The sequence below is a fragment of the Neurospora tetraspora genome (genome assembly GCF_033439725.1).
Source record: "Neurospora tetraspora strain CBS 560.94 chromosome Unknown B0H65scaffold_3, whole genome shotgun sequence".
Lineage (NCBI taxonomy): Eukaryota > Fungi > Ascomycota > Sordariomycetes > Sordariales > Sordariaceae > Neurospora > Neurospora tetraspora.
In genome coordinates this window covers 2029068-2052731 of record NW_026944385.1, presented here as the reverse complement: position 1 = coordinate 2052731, position 23664 = coordinate 2029068, and the positions used below count along the sequence as shown (strand labels likewise).

General features: G+C 52.2%; 10 protein-coding genes across 10 annotated transcripts; 2 read left to right on the top strand and 8 right to left on the bottom strand.

Annotated features, from left to right (window-relative positions):
- Positions 1–378: 378 nt before the first annotated feature.
- Positions 379–1230, bottom strand: B0H65DRAFT_547669 (uncharacterized protein; the record flags this gene model as incomplete). The annotated part of the gene is made up of 3 exons (XM_062829533.1): positions 379–637; positions 714–899; positions 1019–1230. The coding sequence occupies 3 exons, from the start codon at positions 1228–1230 to the stop codon at positions 379–381; spliced, it is 657 nt and encodes a 218-aa protein (XP_062682940.1).
- A 222-nt stretch (positions 1231–1452) lies between these two features.
- B0H65DRAFT_461563 (uncharacterized protein) lies at positions 1453–2347 on the top strand. Its single transcript, XM_062826603.1, has 2 exons — positions 1453–1816; positions 1944–2347. Exons 1-2 carry the CDS (start codon positions 1468–1470, stop codon positions 2123–2125), a joined length of 531 nt encoding a protein of 176 aa, XP_062682939.1. The 5' UTR covers positions 1453–1467; the 3' UTR covers positions 2126–2347.
- Positions 2348–2669: 322 nt separating this feature from the next.
- Positions 2670–3711, bottom strand: B0H65DRAFT_587757 (uncharacterized protein; the record flags this gene model as incomplete). The annotated part of the gene is made up of 3 exons (XM_062830990.1): positions 2670–3230; positions 3311–3582; positions 3658–3711. 3 exons carry the CDS (start codon positions 3709–3711, stop codon positions 3032–3034), a joined length of 525 nt encoding a protein of 174 aa, XP_062682938.1. The 3' UTR covers positions 2670–3031.
- A 1033-nt stretch (positions 3712–4744) lies between these two features.
- On the bottom strand, positions 4745–5660 carry B0H65DRAFT_157791 (uncharacterized protein). Its single transcript, XM_062821185.1, has one exon. The coding sequence runs from the start codon at positions 5556–5558 to the stop codon at positions 4938–4940; it is 621 nt and encodes a 206-aa protein (XP_062682937.1). The 5' UTR covers positions 5559–5660; the 3' UTR covers positions 4745–4937.
- Positions 5661–9218: 3558 nt separating this feature from the next.
- On the bottom strand, positions 9219–10116 carry B0H65DRAFT_157795 (uncharacterized protein). The gene has a single exon (XM_062821186.1). The coding sequence runs from the start codon at positions 9915–9917 to the stop codon at positions 9291–9293; it is 627 nt and encodes a 208-aa protein (XP_062682936.1). The 5' UTR covers positions 9918–10116; the 3' UTR covers positions 9219–9290.
- Positions 10117–10925: 809 nt separating this feature from the next.
- B0H65DRAFT_441443 (uncharacterized protein) lies at positions 10926–12365 on the bottom strand (the record flags this gene model as incomplete). Its single annotated transcript, XM_062825525.1, has 4 exons — positions 10926–11094; positions 11210–11290; positions 11365–11793; positions 12145–12365. The coding sequence occupies 4 exons, from the start codon at positions 12363–12365 to the stop codon at positions 10926–10928; spliced, it is 900 nt and encodes a 299-aa protein (XP_062682935.1).
- A 649-nt stretch (positions 12366–13014) lies between these two features.
- On the bottom strand, positions 13015–13915 carry B0H65DRAFT_157767 (uncharacterized protein). Its single transcript, XM_062821184.1, has 2 exons — positions 13337–13915; positions 13015–13260 (listed from the first exon to the last, which is right to left on the bottom strand). The coding sequence occupies exons 1-2, from the start codon at positions 13735–13737 to the stop codon at positions 13158–13160; spliced, it is 504 nt and encodes a 167-aa protein (XP_062682934.1). The 5' UTR covers positions 13738–13915; the 3' UTR covers positions 13015–13157.
- Positions 13916–14973: 1058 nt separating this feature from the next.
- Positions 14974–15901, bottom strand: B0H65DRAFT_157686 (uncharacterized protein). Its single transcript, XM_062821182.1, has 3 exons — positions 15339–15901; positions 15234–15259; positions 14974–15084 (listed from the first exon to the last, which is right to left on the bottom strand). The coding sequence occupies exons 1-3, from the start codon at positions 15701–15703 to the stop codon at positions 15056–15058; spliced, it is 420 nt and encodes a 139-aa protein (XP_062682933.1). The 5' UTR covers positions 15704–15901; the 3' UTR covers positions 14974–15055.
- A 546-nt stretch (positions 15902–16447) lies between these two features.
- On the bottom strand, positions 16448–19648 carry B0H65DRAFT_157695 (fungal-specific transcription factor domain-containing protein). Its single transcript, XM_062821183.1, has 5 exons — positions 17927–19648; positions 17437–17856; positions 17135–17385; positions 16875–17075; positions 16448–16820 (listed from the first exon to the last, which is right to left on the bottom strand). The coding sequence occupies exons 1-5, from the start codon at positions 19327–19329 to the stop codon at positions 16555–16557; spliced, it is 2541 nt and encodes an 846-aa protein (XP_062682932.1). The 5' UTR covers positions 19330–19648; the 3' UTR covers positions 16448–16554.
- Positions 19649–20520: 872 nt separating this feature from the next.
- On the top strand, positions 20521–23216 carry B0H65DRAFT_157648 (MFS general substrate transporter). Its single transcript, XM_062821181.1, has 10 exons — positions 20521–20940; positions 20998–21153; positions 21213–21567; positions 21635–21774; positions 21835–21964; positions 22025–22121; positions 22187–22456; positions 22513–22597; positions 22652–23039; positions 23108–23216. Exons 1-9 carry the CDS (start codon positions 20804–20806, stop codon positions 22767–22769), a joined length of 1488 nt encoding a protein of 495 aa, XP_062682931.1. The 5' UTR covers positions 20521–20803; the 3' UTR covers positions 22770–23039; positions 23108–23216.
- The last annotated feature ends 448 nt before the right edge of the window (positions 23217–23664 follow it).

Genomic DNA, 23664 nt, shown 5'->3' with positions numbered 1-23664 from the left:
ACACATCATTGATGGCCAATTGGAATCATGTTGGATAGTATTGCACCATACAGTCATTCAGGAAGGAACCACAGATTTGGAAAGTGCTACTCACGATTGAACATGATTTTTGATCCGGGCCAGTCACGCCATGAAACGGGAAAGAACAGCCCAAAAAGCACCTTCTCATGCAGCCCTCCTTGCCCTACGCACTGCCAAGTTGAAGCACCTCAGTGCAGATACCGATACATGGACTGCATCAATCAGCCTTTGCTTCCAAATCAACCCACAATTACTTCCCGTGCATGCTGCACCCGAATATATGCACCCAACCCACCTCAACATTCACCTGCCACATGCCATTTTATCACGATCCCCATTATTACGACCCATCACTTCCTATCCCTTGAGGTTCCTGTTCTTGTGCGCCGCCTCCATCATCGCATCGCGCAACTCCCCTGCCTCCTCATATCCCCCCGGCTCGCGAGCGATTCCGTAAGAACGCATGAACCCATGCATTCCTCCCCAAGGCTTCACATATTCATAGTTGGACATTGAAGGACCGTCCTCGTCATTGCCCTCGGCCTGGTCCTGGTCACGGTCCGCATTTTGAACAAGATCGGAGCTTGTGCGGTCGTCGTGGTCATTGTCGTTGTTGCTGGATATGTGGGATGGTGTTAGTGATAGGGGTTGACGATGGTGCCCTGTGGTTAGGCGATGCGGCAGGATGTGACAGAATGTTATGGGGATAGGGGTGATGACGATGATGATGATGCGGTAGGACTTGTACTCGCCCTTCAGCATTGCTGCAGTTGTCATTGCCGACCTCCTCGACCTCCGCATATCCCGTGGTTTCTGCATCGACCTCCTCGGCATACCCAGCTGTCCCTACGTCTTCATCGTCGCCGCCGCCATTGTCACTGGATATGTAGCTTTGTGTTAGTATCAGGAGTTGACGATGGCTTGGCAAGGATATGTGAACGGGGTGTTGTAGGGATGAGGGTGATGATGATGTTGTAGTAGATGTAGAGGTACTCACCCTTCAGCATTTCTGTAGTTGTCATCATTGACCTCCTCAACCTCCGCATACCCCGTTGTTCCTACGTCTTGTTCGTCGCAGTCGCCTCGGTCGCCGGTGTAGTCTTCACACGGGCCGTCATCGTAACCTCCGTCGCCGGCATAGTCATCATACGGGCCATCATCGTAACTTCCGTCGTCGACATAGTCATCATCCCAGCCGTCGTCAGACATTGTGGTAGAGGGATGCGAGAGGTGAGGGATGTGCTCTTGGATACAATCTTGGGGTGGCTGTATAGGACTTGGATGGTGGTTTTGATGGAAAAAGTGGTGGTTGGTCGGGAGAAAGGAAGAAGAGCTTGGGATGGTCCAAGAACCGAATTCTAAATACCCCTCCTCTGCTCCTCTTTATGCGCATATGGTACCTTCCCAGACTTTTGCACCGCTTGTAGCTTCCTGGAACGAAGAGACATGAATATTAAACGAGGTAACCTATGCAGATCAACTTTCACCTGCCACATGCGGATATGCTACCATCACGTCCTATCACTTCCTACCACCACCATCATCATTCCTCTCCGCCGCCTCCCTCATTGTGTCCACCATTTCATTTGCCTCTTGATATCCCTCCGGCGTCCGATCGATCCCGTAAGAGTCCATGAACCCTCCCGTTCCTCCCCAAGGCTTGGCATATTCGTAGTTGGACATCGAACCCGCGCCGCGCTCCTCACGGTCCTCGCCACTGTCCTCATCTTAATCAGAGTCGGAGGTGGAGCTTCTGCAGTCCTCGAAAGTGTCTTCGTCCTCGACCTCGTCGTCTCTGGTTATGTGACATAGTATTAGTGGCAGTACTTGACGATGGTTCCTTGTGGGTAGGAGAAATGAACAGGGTGTTATGAGTATGAGGGTGATAAGGAAGTTGATGATGTTGATAGTGTAGTACTCACGCTTCGGCATCACTGCAATCATCATCTCCGTCCTCCTCTTCAACGTCCTCTTCTTCTTGGTCTCCGCCGTCGTCATCATCATACGGATCGTCATCATCTTCTACGTCGTCGCTACTGTAGTCATCATCCCAGTCGTCGTCAGACATTGTGGAGCAGCATTGGTAGAGGGATGTGAGAGGTGAGGAATGTGCTCTTGGAGACGATCTCTGGGTGGCTGTATAAGCCTTCGAAGCCTGGATGTTGGTTGTGTGTAGGTAGCGATGATCGTTTTGTAAAAAAGATAATAGTTGACGAATGAGGAAATAAGTGGTTTGACAGCACACGGATTTCAGTCTGGACTCTGGGTTGTTGAACCATACGGAGGTTATCACGTGAAGCGACGATGTGTTGGTGAGAGTGTTGACTGATTGCTTGAAGAGAGAGAAGGACAAGAGTGGAGGACGACGTTCGACTATATATAGCCGTTTGTGGACTGTGGATCGTATCCACCAGTGTGCCGAGGATGCCAAGAGCTGGTGATGGCTTCAACATGGTTACATAGATACCCCTCCTTGCTATGCGCGCATCGTCCATACTAATGCATATGCCGGAGGCCCGAGAAACTACTTCCTTGCACACGTTCACCAATAGCTGAGGGCTGCAACAAACACAACAGCCAACGGCCAACGACAGCATCAATCAAATCACTTTGAGTCAAGCACATTGGGAAGCTTTCACGGTTATTTGGTCCGACATACATTTGTATTCTATGAAGCAATTATTGTTCGTATGCGTTTGAATAGCGTTGAATGGCGGGACAGGGCCTGTTTTTCGACGAGTGCTACACAATGCGAGCCAACGCTACATGATCCTGCGTCTGGGAATTGTGTGAGTGATAAAGGCGTTCATGTCGGCAATGGGGACGGCACTGATACCATAATTATTTATCTGAACACCATGCTTCTTGACCTGGTTGTGCTTCCACCATCACCTCGGTCTTTTCTGCTTCCACCGTCACAGGAGCCCTCATTCTTCCTCTCCTCTTCGCGGCCCTCCGCCTTCTCCGCTCCTCCTCTTCTCCCTCCTTCTCGCCCGGCGAGCGTCATCGTTCAAAGGTGGAATCCAATCGTCAAAGTCCTGGACGGGTCGCTTTTAACGAACGAAACGTCAACCTCCCCATGGTCGTACTCGTCTTCCTCTTCGGCAACAGGCTCAGGAGATAGTCTTCCCCTCTTGACATGGTGCTCGGCACTCGGAACCTCGCCTCTGTGAATCTTTGTGGTTCGCTCAACATTGTCCTCGCCATCGCTAATGGGATCGTCTTGCGACTCTTTTTCTTGAACTTGGCAGATCCTTGAGCAGTGGATTGTACTTCAGGGCGTTCGAACTTGAGGTTGGGTGACTCGTGCGCAGCGGGGGAGTTAACGGGCAACTCATGGTCGGGTTCGGGTTGTTGCTCCTTATCCTCGACCTGGGCGAGGAGGGAATCTGTCCCCACAAGGGGATTTCCAAGTATCGCGGGCGTGGTGGCTTGGCCCGCTGAAGCTGTGGTCGTCGTTGTCGTTGTTGTAGGCGCCGCTGCCGGCGCTTGGCCCCTTTCCGGGGCTTGCGTAACCGGCCCCGAAACGCGGGCACCGGAGGGGGTGGAATTTGTGGCTGTCTGTTCACATATATTACATTCAGCCGGTTTTCTTGGTGATGTGGATAGTAGGCAGAAAAATTGGGGAGTACTTACCGAGGGAGGAAGCGAATGTTGATGCCCATTCTGGGCTTGCTGCTTGCGGGCCATTGTGTCTTGATTTGGCCAGTTCAGGCTCAAAGTTCTCTAAGAGGCTGTCGTCCGTCCGGAGCCCAAAGTGAGCGTTGTTATCTAGTGGTCCATTAGTAGACGCTGCTACTGGTGATTTTTCTTTGCGGTTGTTGGTCGTAAACGGAGACTAGAGCTCATTACTGAAGCTCTAGCCCATCCGGCAGTGCGAGTTGTGGTGTCTGTAACCTTATGTCCAGCCGCACCAGCAAGCTGCACATCCGCGAATCACTCGCGTTGCTTGCCGTTCTCCGGTTCAAAGGCACCAATGAATTCGGGAATCTTTGCCCTCAGGATTTCCACCCCAGGGCCGAAGCCGCCACATCGCCGCGTAAAAACTCCAAGAACTATCACCACCCTCGTAGTGTTGCGCTTCTCCTCGAGAGTTAACCACGAGGTGAGAGGCAACACACCTCCCTCCAATACCTTCACACCAGTCGTTATTACTAAATATATCTGAGTAATAGACGGGCGGCTCTACCGATAGCGTCTAAAGCAATCGGTATAGGAGATAAGTTGCGTAAGAGTATTGATTACCTCTTAACTGGCATAGAGAACATAGGGTACCAGAGGAGTTTGGTTGTTCTTGGGTAATTGTTCCTCAATCACCTCTTTGGCCCAAGCCAACCTGGAAAATACAATTGCAATTTGGGGCGAGTGCCGGAGCAGCCGGGGCGGAACCTGAAGGACGCAATGAGGAGGCGTTCGCGCTCTCGTAGGCGGCAGCGTATTAGGGGTCGTAATAGTCGGAATTGTAGTAAGGGTGGACACGGGAGGGGATGCTGGAGGAGCTGCGGTTGGCCTCCAAGTCTTTGTAGTCATCACGGGGATTGCCGGATCTCTTGACGTTGTGTCCTCTCAAATGCTGTCGAGCTGCCCAATGGTTTGGGCGCCTGACAGACGGCCCGATCTCGCCAGCTTCCGATTGAGAAGGCGCTGGAGCAAACGTTGTAGAAGCAGTTACCACAGTAGGTGACTCTGCCCTATCACCACATATAACACAGCACTCGTCTCTTGTGAAAAAAGTCCCGGGGACCTGACTTTTCCTCGTGGATTTGGCCGGAGACGGGAATAACCTGGAAACAATGCAGGAGCCGGTCAATAGAGCCGGACCGCACTGACTCCGGCGGCGCTGGCTGCTGGTAGATTGGTGAGGGTAACCATGGCGATAGGAACATTCTGCGGGACTCTGTTTGAGTTGCTGCCGGTTAAATGGTCGGCCGGAGGGTTGAAAAACTTGTTTTGCAGGCCGTATTCCACAGCAGCGCCGTTGATGAAGTTGCCAGAGTGCGACGGGAATCATCAGCATTTTCGCCGGGTGTGGTGGCCAATGCGCCCTTGGCCTCGAACAAAGTCACACTGAAACGTCTAGGGCGGAAGATGTTAACAACCTGCTCAATGACTTCAGCTGTCTGCCGTCCGTTCTGGCCTCCGGGAACGTTGGTTGCGAAGGAGGCAAAAGAGCACTGAGGCTCAGGGGTGACGTGGACCGTGAAGTAGTGGCCGCACACGGCCTTGGCCGCGGAACCTGGAAGCAAATATGGATTTACTAGATGAGGAATGGGAGTAATGGGAGTCATCCAGCTGGAAGGAGGAAATCTTAGAGCTGGTTCTAGCCCCAGTCCTGCGTAGCTTGGAACAGGACCGAGCGTGGATGAGATCCCGTAAGCTTGTTGAGCTGCCACCTTCATCTCTAGTCCCAGCTCGTAAAGTCTGTCCGCTGTATATAATTCTTCGGGCGTGAGACTTGGGAGGCAAAGAACGGGTAAGAAATTGTCGTAAAAACCGAGTACAGGATCACTGTCCCCGGCCGGGCTTGGAAAAGCCATTGGAGACTGTTGAGAGTACTGTCGGCGCCCGCGACAGCGGGCACAACACCATTGGCGGAAAAGCCGCAAGGGGAGAACTGGTACGCGTCGATGCGAGCCGCCCTCGTAGATGTGGCCGCTGTCGTCGCTCAACCCAGGTATCTACGCCGTGATTAAACACCGCTACTTGGCAATGTTCGATGGGCGGCGTAAGGAGTTCGGTTATCATGTCCCCGAACCCCCTGGTCTCCTCTTCCAAGCGGCCGATAAGGAGTGCAAAAGAGACTGGCAGAAATTTGAGACGATTGAAGGTCGACAGAATGCGTCTGAACTCCACGGCTTCGCGGGCTCGAGCCGGGTTGGGCTGGTCGAGGCCAACCCATCTAACATTGATGTACACTGTTCACGTTCGGAACCGTTAGCCATGCATCGCCGTCAGGTTCAGGATGTCCACTGTCAATGGGAATCATTAGCTTACCCATATGAAGCCCTCCTGGCTTTCCAGCATGTGTAGTCATGACACTCCGACTTGAAGAAGAGCACCAGCTCTTGGATCCGGGTCGGCATCTGGTTTTCGTCGTCATTTGGGACGGCTTTCTTGGCCGTTGGCGGCCAAACCACAGGCCTTTGTTTGACGGTGCGGACTCGTCTTCTCGGCATTCCTATTTTCATTGGTCTCCAGGAATTCCATCGCCACCTTCACTCCTTTTGGCCTATAAGTAAGTATCGCCATAGCTTTGGCCTCGGTCAACTTTCCATGCTTTTTGCTCGCTTGCGTATGTTCTGGTTTGTCGGTGATAGTGGGAAATGCCTTCGCGAACCGTCGTTCCACACGCCGATTGTCATTTCCCGATAAAATTTTAGCATTTGGGCGTCGTCGATGTTGCCGTCGTTGTTGTTGGCAGGGTCGTTCTGATTGACAGTACCAGCTGCCAACAACTGTTGCTGGTCCTCGGCGGGTTGCTGTTCTGCGGGAGGGGACGGAAGGACAATGAACAGACCTGCGTCCGGGAAAGGCTCGGGAGACGCCCACGGGAAAGGGTGAGAAACAGCACCCTCGAAAGGAAGGCACCTCAATGCCCGCTTCCTTATCCTCCTCCTTGTCAGCTTCCTCCTCGTAAGAAGAATCCGGTTCCGCGTCCGGTAAGCCTCCGCCCCTCAAGCACCCGATATAGTCCGTGTCCTCCGTGTGCTCCGTGTCCTCCGTGTGCTGGGCGTCGTTGGGACCACAACGGCCGGCGAAGGCACCAATGAATCCTGAGTAGCAGCAGCAGCAGCTTCACGCTCCCGCTCCTGCTCCCATTGCTTGCGCAGCTTTGGGAGAGGGTTCCCGTTGATGTCGAGCCGATCGCAAGTCGTTCTCGTTCTGGGACGTCTCTACGGTCTCTGAGGGAACTTGCGGCGGCAGCATCATGGCAGCCTCCAGCGAGGTACTCATTGCCACTTCGACGGAAGGGCGGACATCCGGAGCAGAGGTCCCTTGCCTGGCCTTCTTCCGGGGACGAGGAGCCGGGCATTTTTTGTCATCGCCGCGCTTAAACCGCAGGCGGCGCGAGGGGCGCGAGGGCCGCAAGGGGTGGGGGATGTGTCTTTCGCAGTGTACGTCGCGATGGCGGGTGGGGAGGCGGATGGTGCTTGCTTCTGACTAAAGGGTTTGTTAGTTGATGAGCGAACAGAGTAAGGTCCGTGTGCTCCGTGTGCTCCGTGTGCTCCGTGTTCTTTTTATCCTTCATGCTCTTCTTGCACTGTTCTTCTCTCACCCTCATCATAAGCAGGTAAGAGGGGTCATTTCTCTCTCGCAAAAGCTCCAAATACATGGCGTGTCCCTCCTCAGCGTCCCCGCCGAGGTCGGGGTACACGTCGTCGTTGCTAGGAGAAGAGGCCTGAGAGGAAGGGAGCGAGCCGTACCCGGAATCTGAGTCCGAGTGATGGGGGGAGGAGGGAGACGAGGTAGACGAGGTTTGGGGGAGCGATGGTCCGTCATCAGTCAAATCGATGATGTGTCCTTCCTCGGGAATAGGAAGCTTCTGCTCCTCCTCGGCCGCAAATCGAAAGAACCTGGAGAGGGTGCAAGGCCCTGCCCTCAAATGCCCTGCGCTTCCTGTTCCACACGGATCGTCGTCAAGACTGAGACGTGCGGGCCGTTCAAGCTCTGTACTAAAGCGAATGTTGGGACCGCCACCGTTGTGTAGGCGAGAACCATTTCGATGTAGAGGATCATGGCGCTGGCGGACTTGTAGAAGGGAAAACGTGACCGCAATAACAGAACGAGAACAAGGTCGTCGACCTCAAGGCCAAGATTATGCAGGCCTCGCCCGCCATAGTGACATCCTTGTAGGGACGCCGTTTTGCAAATGCAAAACAATGCCCCTGACGCGGGGGAAGCTCGGGTTTCTCGCTCTCGAGACAGCAGAGGATGCCGCGCATAATGGGATGTCGTCTTATGTCTGAAGTCCAAAAAGTGTTAGCCGTTGAACTGGAGGCAATGGAATGGGAGACGTACTCTGTATCATTTTGATACATCCCCAAAAGGAATGATGGCTGCATCGCCATCAAGGGGATCAGCTGAAGAACAAACATGGATGTTTTCATCCGGATCCAACGACTTGGAAAGCGGCAGGTGAGTCAAAATGGAACATCATGTCGTGGTGAGACATCCATGCGCGATATGATGGGACCAGGACTGTGTATGCATATTCTGCATTGGCGATGGAGTGTACAACATCCTCCTTGTCTCTGTGGACAAGAGACGGGCCGAATAGTTGAAGTGAAGACGTCGGATGTGTTTCGAGGAGTCGAAGAAGAATCCCGTGGATCATGGAGATGATGGGGACGGGAGTCGATCACCGAAGTCTGATCATCTCTGCTGTTGTTGAGGTGTGGCTGACTGTCGAAGTGGATTTGGACTGTTGAGTAGTCCAACCGTCGTGGCTATGCGGGAACGCAGTGTTTGCCGGTCGTGTGAGGGAAAAAAGCAATCGCTGGTGGGATAAGTTGGATCAAGACATGATGACATAGGTGTATGATGGTAGATATCAAAGATGATGGCTAAGATGGCTGTGTATGATGGAGAGAGAAGAGAAAAACGAAACATTCTGCGAGGGGGGAGGCCAGTCCTTTATACCTCAGTCCAGCGGGACTCGCCTCCCACCAAAGCTCGTCATCACAGCAGTGCTTGCATCGCCGCTGGAAGAGGACGGACATTGTGGTTACCGGAAGACCGCAGCCCAAATGGAAGGTAGTGTACGAACTTGCTTGAAATGTAACATGTGCTTCCCTCCACTCACTGTCGATCAGTTGGTAGGGTAAGACTTGGGCTGTAGTTGTTCCGTTGTCACCACCAATATCGACGATCCTGGTAGTAAGGGGAACCGCTGGCCCCGGCTGGTGCTGCATCATGATGAGCGGGAGAAGGTTGTACCATGGCCGAAGCAGAGTGATAGCTACTGCCATATCCTCGGCTTTCTCGATCTCTCAGTGCGGTCATGATTGCCTGTGACTCTTCATACCCATTGGGTTCGGGTTTCAAGCCATAGGAAGCCATGAAGTTGTGCCTTCCGCCCCACGCTTGCAAGTATTCATAGTCGGACATGTGCTTCCCCCCGTACCCATTGCGGTGGGACGTTGCAGCGTTTGAAGGTGGATAGTGGGTTTCGAGCCTGTTAATTGTCGGCAACTGTTAGAGTGATGTGGCTCCTTCTTAACCAGCACTTGAGGAATTGGCAAGTTCTGATGTGTGAGTCCAAGTGGAACCTACCTGTATCCGGCACTATGGTTTCGTAGAGACTGTTCTTCGTAATTCCATGTGCCAGGACCATGGTAGTTGCCATTGTAATGAACGCCGCTGCTTCTTGATGAAGGGCGATGGCTGTAGGATCCGCCGTGACTTTGGGAATCAACCATCAAACCACGCGGTGCAGATGATGGTTGGCTCGCGCCACGGGCAGACGGAGCATATTGAGACGGAGAGTACGACGCAGGATAGTCGTCGTGGTCTTGAACATAGCTGGGACCACCGGAGATGACTCCATAGGAAAGAGCTTGGTCGTGATCACTTTGGTAGCCATCGTCCGAATGAGCATACTCAGCATAACCGGTGTGATCCTCATGGCCACCACCATCGACAGCGCTACCATGGTCATGGCCACCTTCCACCTCCTCAATAACGGCAAAACCCGTGTATTCCACTGCTACTGCATCCTCGCCAGCATCATGGCTGTCATGATCATGGGCTCCATGATCCTCATATCCACCGTGATCGTAGTCGCCATAATCGTACCCTCCGTCGTCATACCCTCCGTCGTCATACCCTCCATCGTCATATCCGCCATCGTAGTCATCATAGTCGTCGTAGCCGTAATCATCGTCGTAGTCGGACATGTTGGACAGTTGGGAAAGCGGGGAAGGCAAGCTGGGCAGTGCTTTGACCGGAATTGGGCAGGTAAAATTGGAAGAGTCGGGCAGAAGGTGGAAGTCGTGGAGGGAAGTCCAAGAGAATGTAGCAGATGCAGACCTGCGGGCCTTTTGTTGTAGAAGCAAGAGACCTCAAGTACAGCCCGGTGGAGGAGGGGAAGGCGTGAGCAAACGCGGAGAGGGGAACGAAATGTGGAAAGTGGGTCCTACCGGGCCTCCTGCAGCGGAAGGTGGGCCCATCTTAACTGGAAGGCGCTGTAAGCCCACTGTAACTTCAGCGCTAATTTCGATGCCCCTGTGCCCTGGTTAATCGAACCTGACCGGGCTTTTCTGGCTGCCATGTCGAGAAATCCCCTCACAAAACATGATAAGAACACAATCAAGATGACAAAGCTGCACCTCACAGAACTCTGGGAATTGAGCTTGTAGTAGCACGATCTATATTATCACTGAAAGCCGGATATGATGCTAAATGAGCGAGTGTCCTCGGTGAGTGTTCTAGGTTGCCTGTTTGACCTCGGGGCTTGCATGGGGCAGTTGGCAGGGGCAGGTGCAGCGGGCATGTTTTCCTGCAAGCTCCTGTGGCACCCGCGTTTTAGGCGTCTGCACCTCCCAAACAGCGCACTGGAACTGGATGCTCGGGCCTTCTTCACCAAGCCTCTGGCTCCAAGACTCAGGTTCCCAAGTTTCCGTCCCGTTGACACCTTCATCCCTTCCCAAGGCAAGACGGCTCTACCTTCCTCTACCTGGTACTTAAGGTCTGTGTTGGCAAGGTACAGTCACCAGACCACCGTGGGGAAGTTTGGCTCAGTCGGCAGATGGGGCGCCACATCTTTCTGGCTGACCACTTCCTTAGTAGAACCGGTTCGTTCGAATCTGCCCGGGTGCGGCTTCAACAACTTTTTTGTCACTCTTTTACCCTCTCATTTTTTTACACAGTGTTTTCTGCTGATAAACGACGCATATACCGCGACTCTATTCCACAGCTGGGGAGTTACGGACGTGGTTCATGAGGAAAAGGGGTTTGTTGATGTACCTGGCTGTCTCGGTCCCTTTATCCCGGCGATCACTCCCCCATTCCTCCTCATTATGTGTCGCCACTCGGTACTTCTCCTCAGAGGCAGAGGCGACGGTATCTGGGTTACTGGTAGGAAGAAAGCTGGTTAATTTCTCGAAGCTCCATCATTGAAGACCAAAAAAGCCGCCAAGTTTACCCCCATCCATTGCCTTGACTATTATCATCAGGACTTCCATCATACCCTGTCGTCTTCTCTCCATTTGAGCTTATTTCCTCCGATTCCTCGTCGACAACCTTTGAACACTTTGCTCGGTAGTAGTTCCTATTCCACGCATTCTCAGTGTCAGATATGAGTCCCTTATCAAAAGTACCAGGCATTTTTGGTATGTAAGATACCTCCAATCATGCTCAAGCTGTCTATCTCGACCACAGGCACCGCAGATTGTCGTCTTGGGCGTGCTGTACAGACGCTGCCCCTGGTCAGAAGTAGTATCGTTGCCCCTGGGGCTTCTCAACCTATTCAAGCCCTCCAAGCCGTACACCGCCGTGCGGAACCATCCCTGGTCATTACTGCTACCATCGTCGTGGTTTCCAGATTGTTGTTCCGCATCTTGATCCCCTTCGCGAGCTCCCCATCCTTGCTGGCTCGAATAGCTACCACTACCAGTGCCACTGGCCTCAGCATGAGGACTGGTAATTGCCCCTGTGTCCGTGTCCGACAGTTTCACCGTGAAGTGGAGGTCCTCTTGGATACTAGAGGTATCACCAGAACCACCACCACCACCATCACCATTATCATGGGCAGCCCAGGGGCGTCCACACCGGCTACAAGACCCAGGACCACCACGCACCCCAGCAACGCCACCCTCACCTCTACTCACACTCTCATACCGCGCCTCAATGCCACCGGTCGCACCACCACCCCGCCAATGACTTTCCCCTTCTCCTTCATTTCCATCTCTTCCACCTGCCTCTCCCCCACCTCCACCTCCACCTCTCGATCCACTCCTAGACCTTTCCTCCCCCTCAGTCCCCTCAGTCCCAGACCCTTCCACCTCCCCCCCGGCCACCCCCTCGCCCTCAAAATCCCGTTGATCTTCCACCCCTTCCAACCAACTCCCTACCTCTAGCATACTTGACGTCCAAGTCTCCATGCCCCTGTCCGGTCTCCTTAACCTCTCGTTTGCCCCGGCCATGTTGGCGGTTTCGCGCTGAGGATAAGAGGTAGGAGGGTAGATGGGGCTAGGGCTAGGGGGGCGGGAGCGGGAGCGGGAGTAGGAAGGAGAATCTGGGACGGCGATTCTTAGGGTTCTCTGACTGGGGGAGGGAGAGGGAGCAGAAGGAGAGCTTGTGGAAGCTGGATGGGAGGGGTGTGGATGGTATGGGTAGGAGGTCATGATTGATATTGGCCTTTCTCCTTGCTCTGGGAATTTGAGGGTCCTTGTCTTGTGTTGTTGTGGTGATGTGCTTGAAAAGTCGTGTGTCTTGGTGTCTAAGGTCTGCTTGCGTGATGTCCCTGATGAGTAGGTAGAACTTGGTGTTTCCGTGGACCTTCTGGTCGTGGGTAACGTGGGAGTGTGCTGCTTGGGCCTTACTTATTTCTTTCTGAGCTTGAGAAGAAGACCTGTATAGGTGGTGACAATCCAAAGGTTGCATCAATATCTCCCAGTTCCATTCATGTAGAAAACGACCCTCAAATGCAGTCAAGAGTCTCTTGTCACGAAGCATGTAAAGATGAAGTTCTTTCTTTAGACCTAACTCTAAGCACCACTATCTCAATGCCTTACACAAATAAGCTTTCCTTCGGCCCTAAAGAAGATGCTGGCAGGATAATGATGTTCTACGTCCTTGTAACCTGGAGCCACTTCCATGCATTTCGTCCCTCATCCTTCAACGTCCCTTGACCAATTGCATCTTGGTAAAGTGAGCTCCGTGTTCTGAAGAGTCTTCCAAGATCTTTTCAGCCCAAATAACGGTATATTCCGTATTCTTGTTCATTACCAAACACGACCATGAATTCCCGGATGTTGCCGAAGCCTTCGTTTGAGTCAAAGCTTGACAGCTGCTCCCACTGCTTGGAGTCGGTGTTGACTGTTGTCCGCTCGTTGACCTTCGCTAGCTTGGCAGCTAGGCCGTAGATGGTGGGCTGGATGTTCGCTTGAGCGAGAAAGAGGTTGACGCGGCGGGATCTACTGCTCTTCGGCAACCGGAACGATTGTGACGGCAGGCTCGTCCTTCAGTGTGTCGGCGCCGGCCCCAGCTGCAGTAGCGTACGGACTGACGTAGAGGCCACTGTTCGGAATCGTGTAGGCGTTAGTGACAAGCTGAGATTGATGATCCTTGAAGAGATGGTAATCATGGAACATACCTCAAGTTCTCGTATATAAATTCGCGAACATCCTTGTGTAGTACGTTGCAAGCGCGTGTGGCGCGCCAACACGGCCCATCCGGCCTGTCGTACAATGGCATTGCTTCCATAGGGACCCATCCACACAGGTTGTTCGTTACGTCCTTCTCCACCTTGGGCATGCTCTTCAAGGCCTCAATGATGCTGCGATAGGTATTTTCGGCCGGAACTCCACCGGTTCCATGGAGTAGGTCCAGCCAGTCGCGACGTTTCCAAAGGTCAACGATCTCGACGGGAACAGAGGGCCCTATGAAGGCGCCTGCAACGTTGCTCCGCGCGCATCTGTAGCGGGCATACCAGCTTAAGCTCCACGAGTCTTCAAAGAGGCGTTCGATCTCGGTATTGTCGGCTTGGGAACTCATGTTTGGATGCAGGTGGATTGAAGATCTGGGCGAAAACAGGCTGATTAGGTTAGAGCTTGCCAGGCACACCGTCACGAAGGAGAAAGCGGAGGGAACTGAGGAAAAAAAGAGGAAAACACATTACCGTTGTTTGAGTCTTGTAGTCGTGTCAATGCGTGGTTGTGTCCTTAGATATGCGTCGATGAACACAAGCAACCAAAATCTTGGAGGAAATGCGAGTAGTTGTGATGTTGTTGGGGAAAAGTGCTGAAGGTTCGTTAGCAGAAATATGAGAGCAAAAGACTGGAACGGTTGTTGCCGCGCCGAGAAGACAATTGACGCTTTTTCGTTATGTCCGAGATAGGCACCACTCGAACATGCAGGTGCAACGGCAGCCAAGGAAATCACTGACATTTCATGACGGGGCATTCTTGCCACCTCCAAAAAGAACTATTGGGGTCCAGTGCTGCTGCATTTACCCATATCATGGCAAGTGTATCGCTCCTTTACCGAGGTGCTCCCCTTGCAGCCCCAGATCTTGTCCTCTTGTTCCCAGCGCTGGAAATAAGTCAAATATGATAATAAATACAAGCAAATATAAATAAACAAGCAAACAAATCGGCATGTCGAAATATTTGACCCAAATAAATCCGATGTCGATATTTGCTTGTCGATTTGACCGCCTTTCTTGGCACCGCGGCAGACTGTTTTTAGGCGATAAAAGTGTTCATTTTGCCCGCGGACCCAACTTCGCAAGAGGGACCCGGGTCAGGGTTAGGGCTGGGTTGGGACTTTTAGTCTCGGCGGATATTTGCAAATATTTGCAAGCAACTCAACTCAACTCAAATCTCTACCCTGATTTGACACACTCAATCAAATCCAGATCGATATTTGAGTTGAGTTGGCTTATTTCCAGCGCTGCTTGTTCCTTCTCCCCCTCAACAACCAACTCCCAGGATGGCCACCTCCTTTCCTACAAACAAATGTCACCGTGTCAGGTTGCACTGGTCAGGTTTATGGGGAACGTGGGTTTCCATTGGCTTCTAATCCTCCTACACCACGCAGGCGAGCTCGTCTTAGACGTCAAGCACAATCCCCAAGCTCTAACCATTATCATTCTCCTGTTTGGAAACTACGTCCATGACCAAAGAAGATGTTCCATGTCAAAGGAATGAATGCTCAGACCCATCACAACTCTCTTGCGACCTTGGCTCAGGCCCTGTCGCAATGATCGGCTCTTACCGATTCCTCCAGAAAGCACCGACCCATCTGGCAGAATCCTTCAAAATGAAGTTACTCCTCCTTAGGGTCAACCTGGGGATGAGACTCCTCCTTGAAGTCAACCTGGGGATGAGTAAAAACAGCACCCTGTTTGCGCAACGCAGTGATCAGTTGACCAGCTCGCAAGACGGCATCGGTATCGTTGGGGTCGATGCCAAAAGCCAACATGAAGCCAGCCAATCCGCCCCAGAGCTTGACGTAGTCCAAGTCGGAGACTGCTGTGAAAGGCTCCATACCGTACGGAAACTTGGGGAGCTTTGCCCTGTTTTGCATTGGATCAGTAAAGTCCATGTAGGACAACTTGGGTACGGTGATGTGTTGTAAGACGTTCAAGGACCTACAATTGTCTGTACTCTTCGGTGGGGAAGAATGTATCCAAATCCTTATGGTCGCGCTTTTGTGCGCGTGATTCAGCCCAGCGCACGCCCATGGTATGTTCGATCAAGACATTTCCATCGACACGGCCGCAGAGTTGGTTCGTGGCCTCTCGCTCGGATTCTGGCATGAGGTACAGGCGTTCAAGGATGGTAAACCTGTTGCATTCATCCCAGTCTCGGTTTTGCCAAGCACAAAGGTCCTCCTCGGCGTGATCCTCCAACGTTCCATCACGCTTGCGCAGCGACAAGGCATAGCGAGCCCACCAGTTCTTCTCCCACTCCACTCTGAACCTGCGGTGGATGTCGACTCTCTCCTCTTTTGTGGCCATCTTGACGGATTGAGGTGGGCTAAAAGTGAGAGAGAGGTCAGAAATCAGTATGATGTGGACAAATCAAGAGCTACACTCGGCGCACGCCTAAAGACTCTCCATGTGCGCCCAAGATCGTAATCATCGATTTGCACATTCCGCCTTTAACGCTCTACAGCAGGGAGCGAAATTCCCCTGAATCATGCACTTGCGTTACTTCTTAGGAGATGGAATTCGGGCCAAAAGACGATCGAGATTACAACTCATCAGATCCACTTGGAAGGAAAACCAACTAAGTGCCTGCAAGTATCTCTACAATCACAAACTTCCATCCTTAAAACGAGAATGATAAAAGCGATCTTTCAGATCCACTTAGGAGGAAAACCAACTATGTACCGGGGTATACTTGAGGGCGTACATGGGGAGTTATGGGGAGTGCGCCGAGTGTAGCATCGTATCAAGGAAAAGGCAATACATACCGAGCTCTGATAGCGCTTTAATATCAGAAGTCAAGAAGGCGCTTTGGCAAGCCTGGCTGCAGCGAGCCAACGAGAACAAGGTTTCGCTGTTATCGAGTGTGAAGCTGGTTTGCCGATACTTTTGGGCTGGGAGTTGTTGTTTGGGGGAGAAAACTTTCGCGAGAGACGCGGAGCGTTGAGGCCTTGAGGGGCGGGGTAAAATACCCAGAAGGCAAACAATACTCAGTCGCGTTGCCGGCCGGTGTCCAATCGTATGTGGACAACTTTGGATGAAATGTAAAATCCTGCAGAGGTTTAAGTGCAGTATACGAACACTGTTGTCTGTCACCGGGAGCTGCTGGTAATTGCAAGGGCTTATTGTCCAACTTTGTACTCTAAGCCAACGGAACCTGGTCACTGGAAATTGTCCATAATAAAGTCCTCAAGATTCGGGTCCCAGTTCAAGAGAGAACCGCCAGCCATTCCATATTCTGGAGCGCCGCCAGGAGGCTGCCAGAAGGGATTGCTTCCCAGATCTAGCGGAGCATTGAGCTGATATCCTTGTCCGAATGGATGGGACCTAGGCCCTGATGTCGAGCCTGTGTTTGGGACGGAAGTTTCGTTGATAGCTGAAGATGTTGATCCTCTTTCGGTCATCGAAGATTCTCCGCCAGTTTTATCTACACCCGCATTCGTTAACCCTCTTGTAAGAACCAACATTGCAGACCACATACCTGATAGTCGGGAAACCATATTCCCATGAAACTTTCGCAAGTGTTCTAGAGATGTGTGCGCAGAGATGCTAAACGAAGCAAAGTGCCCTAGAACCTCTTGACATAAGGCCCAGGACCGGTCGAGGCGTTGTTGTTCCGATGCTGACGATGGTGCCGGACAAAGTTGTCCCAAAATAACAACTATCCCGGCTGTGAAGGCATCTGTTTGCTTGCGTGAGCATTCGGGACACAAGCATACACAGTAGTGGATCGAAACCTACAAAGTGCATCCCAACACCATCCGCCAGTTGTATTCGTCCGGTAGGTACTATGTACCAACTCAAGCAAATCGATGGCTGCCGTTATGCAGATTCTGGCACACTCGGCAGCGAACGAAATATAAAGGGCCCGTCTGACGTTAGGCAAATTTTTCTTTGTCGGGGAGCTAGAGTCACTGGTCGAGTTCGACACGGTATCCATGCATAACTGTAACAGAATAGGGCGATGAAGCATCAGGCGTAGGTAGAGAAAGCTTAGAATTAGGTTAGGACTTGCAACACAACATGAGGAATATGAGACTTACTTTCCATGGAGCACAGTCCGCTGGGTGACAATAACTTGTCTTCTCTCCAGTTCCACCACCATGAGGTCGGTCGGCGTGCTCCAGGACATGATGGGATTCACGGATCTCTCATATCGTGAAAGCTTCTCGTCGAGCGCGAGGATGGCATCGAGGCCGTGGGTAGCTTGATCACTACTCGATGGGTCCTGTAAATTGGTTGGCCGGCCTAAAGGTGACTGGTAGACGGTGGACAGAATCTCTCCCATGATGTGGCATTGCTGGATATGTTCGAGGTAGAAGTACATCTTTGACGGCACACTATCCGACGAAGGGCTATTCTGGCGGTCAGGCTCTCCGTCGTCAAGTTCGGCAATGGACGGTAATGCCAGCGCATCAAGATGAGCAGTCATGGTGGGCCTCCCGTAGGTCATGCTGACGGTCCTGTTGCAGAGGCAGTCCGCAGTTAGTCCTTTATTCACAACCCATGTTACCAGAGAGGGAAATTACTTACAAGTCCAAGATGACACAGCCATGCCATGTCCTCCTCCGTATCTCCTTCTCCAGGTCGGACCGGATAATACGAGTCGACTGACTCGCCTCTGTGTGGAGTCCAAGCCCCTGAGCAAGTCGGCAGGCTACACCAACGGAGTTCCAACATCTCTGAGGAAAGGGTGTGCCTAACAAGAATATGGTCATAAGTAACAGGGCTTGGACAACCCCAATGTTGTTGAGGTCAAGCAGATCGAGACTGACGAACGCCTTTGCTCGGTCAAAATAGGTCTGTAGCGCGGAAGCCTTGCCATCGGGACTGAGATCAGAGAACTGGCAACCTAAAGCAAAGATGGTGTTGAGAGCGAAATGAAACACAATAGTGCTGGCATCCGCTCCCGGAGAACTCCCAAGGCCAAGACCGGGAGGGGATAGTGGCTCAGTAGGATGCCCATGGTTGGGTCTCCACAGACTCTCGTACGTTCGCTCAAAGGAGGGCTTATGGAAGACGGGATACAACCAGTATACCCTCTCAAAGTAGCGCTTGAGGAGATGGTCGGCCAGAGCCCGTGTAGGTAATGCAAACTTGTCGGCCTGGGCGAACTGCATGCGTGTGGAAATGCCCAAATCACCTTTGCAATGGAGGGAATTGTAAGTCGCAAAGTGTGGCATCTGTGTCGGTAGGACATCGATATCTGGAATGCGATGTGTGGGGTTCTTCTTGACGAAGTTGCTAGCTTCCTTCATGAAAGAGGCAGCCGAGGAACTGCCATAGAAATCGTCGGTGGCGTCAAATGTATGGCTAGCATCTTTTTCGGTAGAGACGGCTCCCATAGCTGTTATTGCGCCAACCAGTTCAGATGCTCCCTCAAGCCGTTCGGCTGGTGAAAGAACGGGCATGTGGCGCGGAGGTGGTGGTGGTGGTGGTGGTGGTGGTGAAATGGCTGCCGGACCCGGACCCCGACTCGGTGCTCGGTGATCGCGCCCGTGACTGGGACCGGGATCATTCAGTGATGGACGGATCGCACTTTGGTGTTGGGATTCCGGATGAGAAGGAGCGGCAACAATGATGGACTGTTCAAAGAGAGAGGGAGATGGCCGCTGGGGGGAATCCAACTGACCTGAACCAGTAGCGGATCGCGGTGTGGGGCTGGATGTTATCGGGGGAGTCGGGATCCCGTTCTCCACACAGAGGCGCTCCAGTTGACGGATCCTCTCATGGAGGGTTTTGATGTATACTTCATTGCTGGCTGTACGCGCATTCTCGATGGTGTAGATGCAGTGTGCCAGAGGCAAAGACCGACGTTGGCAGGTCGAGCAGATCGGCTTCCCTCCGTCGCAGCGAGACTTTCGTTCGCGGCAAGGCTCACAGGCCAGCGGGATCTTTCGCCGTCGCAGCTTTTCATTGCGCCCATCTCCTGGCATTTTGTGTAAACTTACTAGTAGACCTTTGTGGCTCCCGCCCTCTGATCATGTTCTCGGCGATGGGGCCGGAGGTCGAAGGGCCGGGGTCGCCGGGGTCGGGAAGGTGCCATGAGGTGAAGTCAAAAGTGGATCCTGCCAAGAATGCCAACTTTGCGGAGGCTGCCCGCCCATCCACGCGTGTCGCCAACGGCTCTGCAGCTGGAAACCGATAAAATGAACGGCTTCAGCCTAATATGTCTCCATTCTATATCCAGCTCCCCAACTTATGATATCAGTCAAAAGAATCGTCTTTAGAAAATTCCTTTCCCTCATCTTTGCCGACGCAATGTCGAATTGTGATCCAGGAAGCGTGGGATGCACCCGCCGCTGTGCACAGGCCGTGCACAGACCAGATGCCGAGACCATTCTTGTGCTGCTTTCCGCTGCAGCAGCACATTTGGGTCCCAACCTTCCTCCATCAACCAACTATAAATCAAGGTGTCCTCCAGCCATTTGACTTTTTTCCATTCCAGGTCTCCTTCCATTTTGGTCGTACAAAACGGGTCGATGCATGTAATTGACCCATGACATGGTCTAGAACCTCATTGCGATGGGAACCCACGCTATGAATGCTTGCCGGGATCGGGCTATTAGGGGCAGCTGCAGCTGTAATGACGGAAGAGTGCGCGACGATCACCTTTTCACATCCTGTTTGTTCTTTCCTGCGTTAATGAGCATGGAGACGCTTTCATCGACCTCCTTCCTTTTTCCACGACTGCCGACTGGTTCATCGCGACTGCACCTCTACGATGCAACGCCCTCACTTGATTGCGACCTTGAAAATACCACTACAGGGACCATTTTCCTTCAGCATTAACCAGCCTCAACAACTCAACAAACTCACGGTGTACAACAGAAGACTGGAACCGCAAAAGACCCAGACACCGCTCCGGAAAAGATATCTGCTCGCAGTACCACAAACAGTTAACGATGGTCGTACACTGCTCTCCCTGTCCACTCAGCTGAACTCTGACTGTTGGCGCAGTAATTTTCCATTTTCCGTAATTACCGCCATTTCAATGGTTCGTGCACCAGTCCGTGCACCCAGCGCCCAGAGCCAGGCACGCCTGGGCACGAGCGGATCCGACGTTCGGTGCCTGGAAATATGGGTCGCAAAGGAGTGCGCCGTAAGGATGGAAAGAATGGTGTCATCTTTTCATTACCCTGACAGTAATTATGAAAATTACTGGTGACCGTAATTACTGATCGACCTCTAGGCGTAACATTGCCCCAGACTTGGAGCTTCCAAAGTGAGACAAGACCAATCAATATGCAGTGATCCAGGCCTAGCCTATTGATCTGCATCAGGAACAGCGCTTGGTCGTCACCGTGTCACCATTGCAAGTTCGCGACTTTATATAAAAGCTTGTTCCAACTTGGCAACCTTGGCCATCTTCACACTTTTCACACACGACGGAACTTCACATTTCGAAACATGACGTCGAACAATCATGCTTCGAATGCCGACAAGATGGGCGAGAGGCCCTCCACTGAGAAGATGGAGAGGACCGTCTCCGACAGCGAGCACCATCGCAACATGACGAGACGGATATTATGGAAGATAGACACAAGGTAGTTGATTCCGTCCATCATCCATATTCAAGGAGTCATTAACCCACAAAAACACAGAGTCCTGCCTGTCCTTGTCCTCCTCTTCCTCTGCTCTTTCCTCGATCGAGCCAACGTCGGCAACGCCAGGATTATCGGTCTCGAAAAGGATCTTGGCCTCTCCAATACCCAGTATACTCAGGGTCTGGCAGTCTTCTATGCCACATACATTGCAATGTATGCCACTGTCGCTTACAACACAGGCCTGTATTGGTTCATCACTTACACTCCACTAGTGAACTTCCGAGCAACCTGGTCCTCAAAAAGGTCACGCCCAAGATCTGGCTGCCCCTCCTCACCATCATCTGGGGCATTATCACCATGTGTTTAGGATTCGTAAAGAACTTTGGAAGCTTCTTCGGCGTGCGAGCCCTGTTGGGCATCGCCGAGGGCGGCCTCTTTCCAGGCATTGTGCTCTATCTTTCCGGCCTATATACTCGCCAGGAGATGGCGCTGCGAATGGGCATCTTCTACACCGCTGCCTCTTTGTCGGGTGCATTCGGCGGTCTTTTAGCACGGGGGCTCTCTGCTATTGGTCCACGTGGTGGGTTGGAGGGTTGGAGATGGATCTTCATCATCGAAGGGTTGATTGTGAGTTCAACTTCAAGCACCAGTGCAAACTGTGTGAAGAGCGAGACTAACACCTTCATGCTTCCAGACCATACTTGTGGGTATGGTGACTTATCTCCTGCTTCCAACAAGTATAGTCACTGCTCCTTACCTGACCGAGGAGAAGAAGGAATACGCTGCAAGGAGGCTTCAAGGAGACACCGGCGCAGATACCGCGGATAGGTTCAAGTAAGACAGCGGACAGAGTGTATGGGTAGTTAACCTCAGCTAACATGTCTCGTCTTGCAGTCCCGTTTCGGAACGAGAGGAAAAGTTCAAGTGGTCTGAAGTTCGCCGTGGCGTCTTCAACCTCCAAGTTTGGCTAACAGGTTCAGCATATTTTGCCCTTGGGGCTGGGCTCTACAGCTTTGGTCTCTTTGTGGGTTTGCCGCTCTGCGCTTTGCATCTTGAAAAGACCAAGATTACTGACAAGCCCCAGCTCCCAACCATCCTCAACGACCTGAAGATCACATCCAACCCCAACCAGACCCAGCTGTGGTCGGTTATCCCATACGCAGTTGCCACCCCGGTCACAGGTCCGTACTGTCGATATCTTTCGGTTCCTGCCCCTGTCGAACTGACATCTAACACACACGTGCAGTTCTCATTGCCTTTGCCTCTGATCGCCTCAAACTCAGGGGCGTCATGATGCTCTTCACTCTTCCCATTGCCATCATTGGCTACGCCGTTATCGCCAATGTCGCCTCTGCCCAAGTTCGTTTTGCTATGACATGCTTGATGGCAATCGGCATGTACAGCAGCATACCATGCATTCTCGTCTGGAACTCCAACAATTCTGCTGGGCACTACAAGCGAGCTACCAGTTCAGCTTTGCAACTTGCTATTGGAAACGCGGGCGGTTTTGTGGCTAGTAAGTATTGGCATATGTCTTATCTGAGTTCGTCCACTGACCAACGCTCATCTCAGCTTTTGTCTATCCTCCAAAGGATAGACCTTTGTATCACAAGGGGCAGACGATCCTCCTTGGTCTGCTAGTTTATGCTTGGTTTGCGTAAGTGTTGGTTGTGCGGTGGGGTAGAAGAGCACGCTTGCTAACACTTTGCAGGATCCTCGCCAATGTGCTTTGGTGCAACAAGATCAACAAGGACAAAGCCGCTGGGAAGTATGAGAGATACGAAGGCTCTGGGGACGACAGAGATCCAGCTTTCAAGATGATCCCGTAAAGCCCTTTCATGTCACCCCCATGAGTACCAACAACTGAGTAATGCTTGCATTTGCTGGGCTTAGAATGGATAATAGGTATAAGTTTGCCAACAGACCGCGGTCAGTCACAGTCCATTGAATGTGATCTGCAAGGGCAGACGCTTTTCCTGACCGTCATTCCGTTTTACGTTGGACCCTTCGCACACTGTGTTCCCGGCACGACCTGTACCCCTGCCTTCTGTGGACCAACCGGCCGCCCCCTTGTCTGAGATTCAGTGTCGTCTGTCCTTGTAAGCATCCGTTCCCTTCCTTCATAAATACTTCCAACTCCCTAACTTCTTCATCTTCAACACTAGAGCTGTGCAACAACAAGCTATGTGTGCAGAGAATGGACATGTCTGAGACATCTATGTCGCTGATATGCCAGTCAGCCACGACTTGCTCCCCGTTTGTAAATGCGGAGATTGTGTTCAAATGGAAATCACGACGCTACGTGGCCTGCAACGAGATCCCCTTTGAGAGAAGCTCCAACCACGCCACTGGCTATTCCCTCATCACAGTGGTTGCCGCCAAGGATGATGAGCCAATAACCCCTAGTTGGCTCCGGGGCTACCTGAGAATCTTGGATACTTTATGTGATGTCTATTCCAGGGAAGGCTTCCTGGATGGCATCATCATTACTGACCCTGCCAAGGACCATGTTCTTTCAACCGAATCTCTCGATTTCCTCAAGCGAGCCGGGGCTAAATGGGTCGAATTCAAACAGGAGCTGCACCTTGTCGAACACCTCTCCCCTGGCCCATATCTGTACTTCGACGGTGTACTGAGACGAGTTTACCGACTGTATGATGACACACACGGTACCTTTCTTACTGGTCTTAAGCCGAAGCTATCAAAGTAGGTAAAGCCTACCTC

What these genes read in the sequence shown, in the direction of transcription:
- B0H65DRAFT_461563 (XM_062826603.1), top strand. Translation starts at nt 1,468, where the DNA reads ATGAATATTAAACGAGGTAACCTATGCAGATCAACTTTCACCTGCCAC. An exon ending in CGTCCTCGACCTCGTCGTCT is followed by an intron (nt 1,817 to 1,943) that starts CTGGTTATGTGA and finishes TGTAGTACTCAC; the next exon opens with GCTTCGGCATCACTGCAATC.
- B0H65DRAFT_157791 (XM_062821185.1), bottom strand. Translation starts at nt 5,558, where the DNA reads ATGGCTTTTCCAAGCCCGGCCGGGGACAGTGATCCTGTACTCGGTTTT.
- B0H65DRAFT_157795 (XM_062821186.1), bottom strand. Translation starts at nt 9,917, where the DNA reads ATGTCCGACTACGACGATGATTACGGCTACGACGACTATGATGACTAC.
- B0H65DRAFT_157767 (XM_062821184.1), bottom strand. Translation starts at nt 13,737, where the DNA reads ATGAGTTCCCAAGCCGACAATACCGAGATCGAACGCCTCTTTGAAGAC. An exon ending in TTTATATACGAGAACTTGAG is followed by an intron (nt 13,261 to 13,336) that starts GTATGTTCCATG and finishes GATTCCGAACAG; the next exon opens with TGGCCTCTACGTCAGTCCGT.
- B0H65DRAFT_157686 (XM_062821182.1), bottom strand. Translation starts at nt 15,703, where the DNA reads ATGGCCACAAAAGAGGAGAGAGTCGACATCCACCGCAGGTTCAGAGTG. An exon ending in ACCGAAGAGTACAGACAATT is followed by an intron (nt 15,260 to 15,338) that starts GTAGGTCCTTGA and finishes AATGCAAAACAG; the next exon opens with GGCAAAGCTCCCCAAGTTTC. An exon ending in GCTCCCCAAGTTTCCGTACG is followed by an intron (nt 15,085 to 15,233) that starts GTATGGAGCCTT and finishes TTGCGCAAACAG; the next exon opens with GGTGCTGTTTTTACTCATCC.
- B0H65DRAFT_157695 (XM_062821183.1), bottom strand. Translation starts at nt 19,329, where the DNA reads ATGCCAGGAGATGGGCGCAATGAAAAGCTGCGACGGCGAAAGATCCCG. An exon ending in GGCTGTGTCATCTTGGACTT is followed by an intron (nt 17,857 to 17,926) that starts GTAAGTAATTTC and finishes CCTCTGCAACAG; the next exon opens with GACCGTCAGCATGACCTACG. An exon ending in CGGACTGTGCTCCATGGAAA is followed by an intron (nt 17,386 to 17,436) that starts GTAAGTCTCATA and finishes CCTAATTCTAAG; the next exon opens with CTTTCTCTACCTACGCCTGA.
- B0H65DRAFT_157648 (XM_062821181.1), top strand. Translation starts at nt 20,804, where the DNA reads ATGACGTCGAACAATCATGCTTCGAATGCCGACAAGATGGGCGAGAGG. An exon ending in TATGCCACATACATTGCAAT is followed by an intron (nt 21,154 to 21,212) that starts GTATGCCACTGT and finishes ACACTCCACTAG; the next exon opens with TGAACTTCCGAGCAACCTGG. An exon ending in AGTTGCCACCCCGGTCACAG is followed by an intron (nt 22,122 to 22,186) that starts GTCCGTACTGTC and finishes ACACACGTGCAG; the next exon opens with TTCTCATTGCCTTTGCCTCT.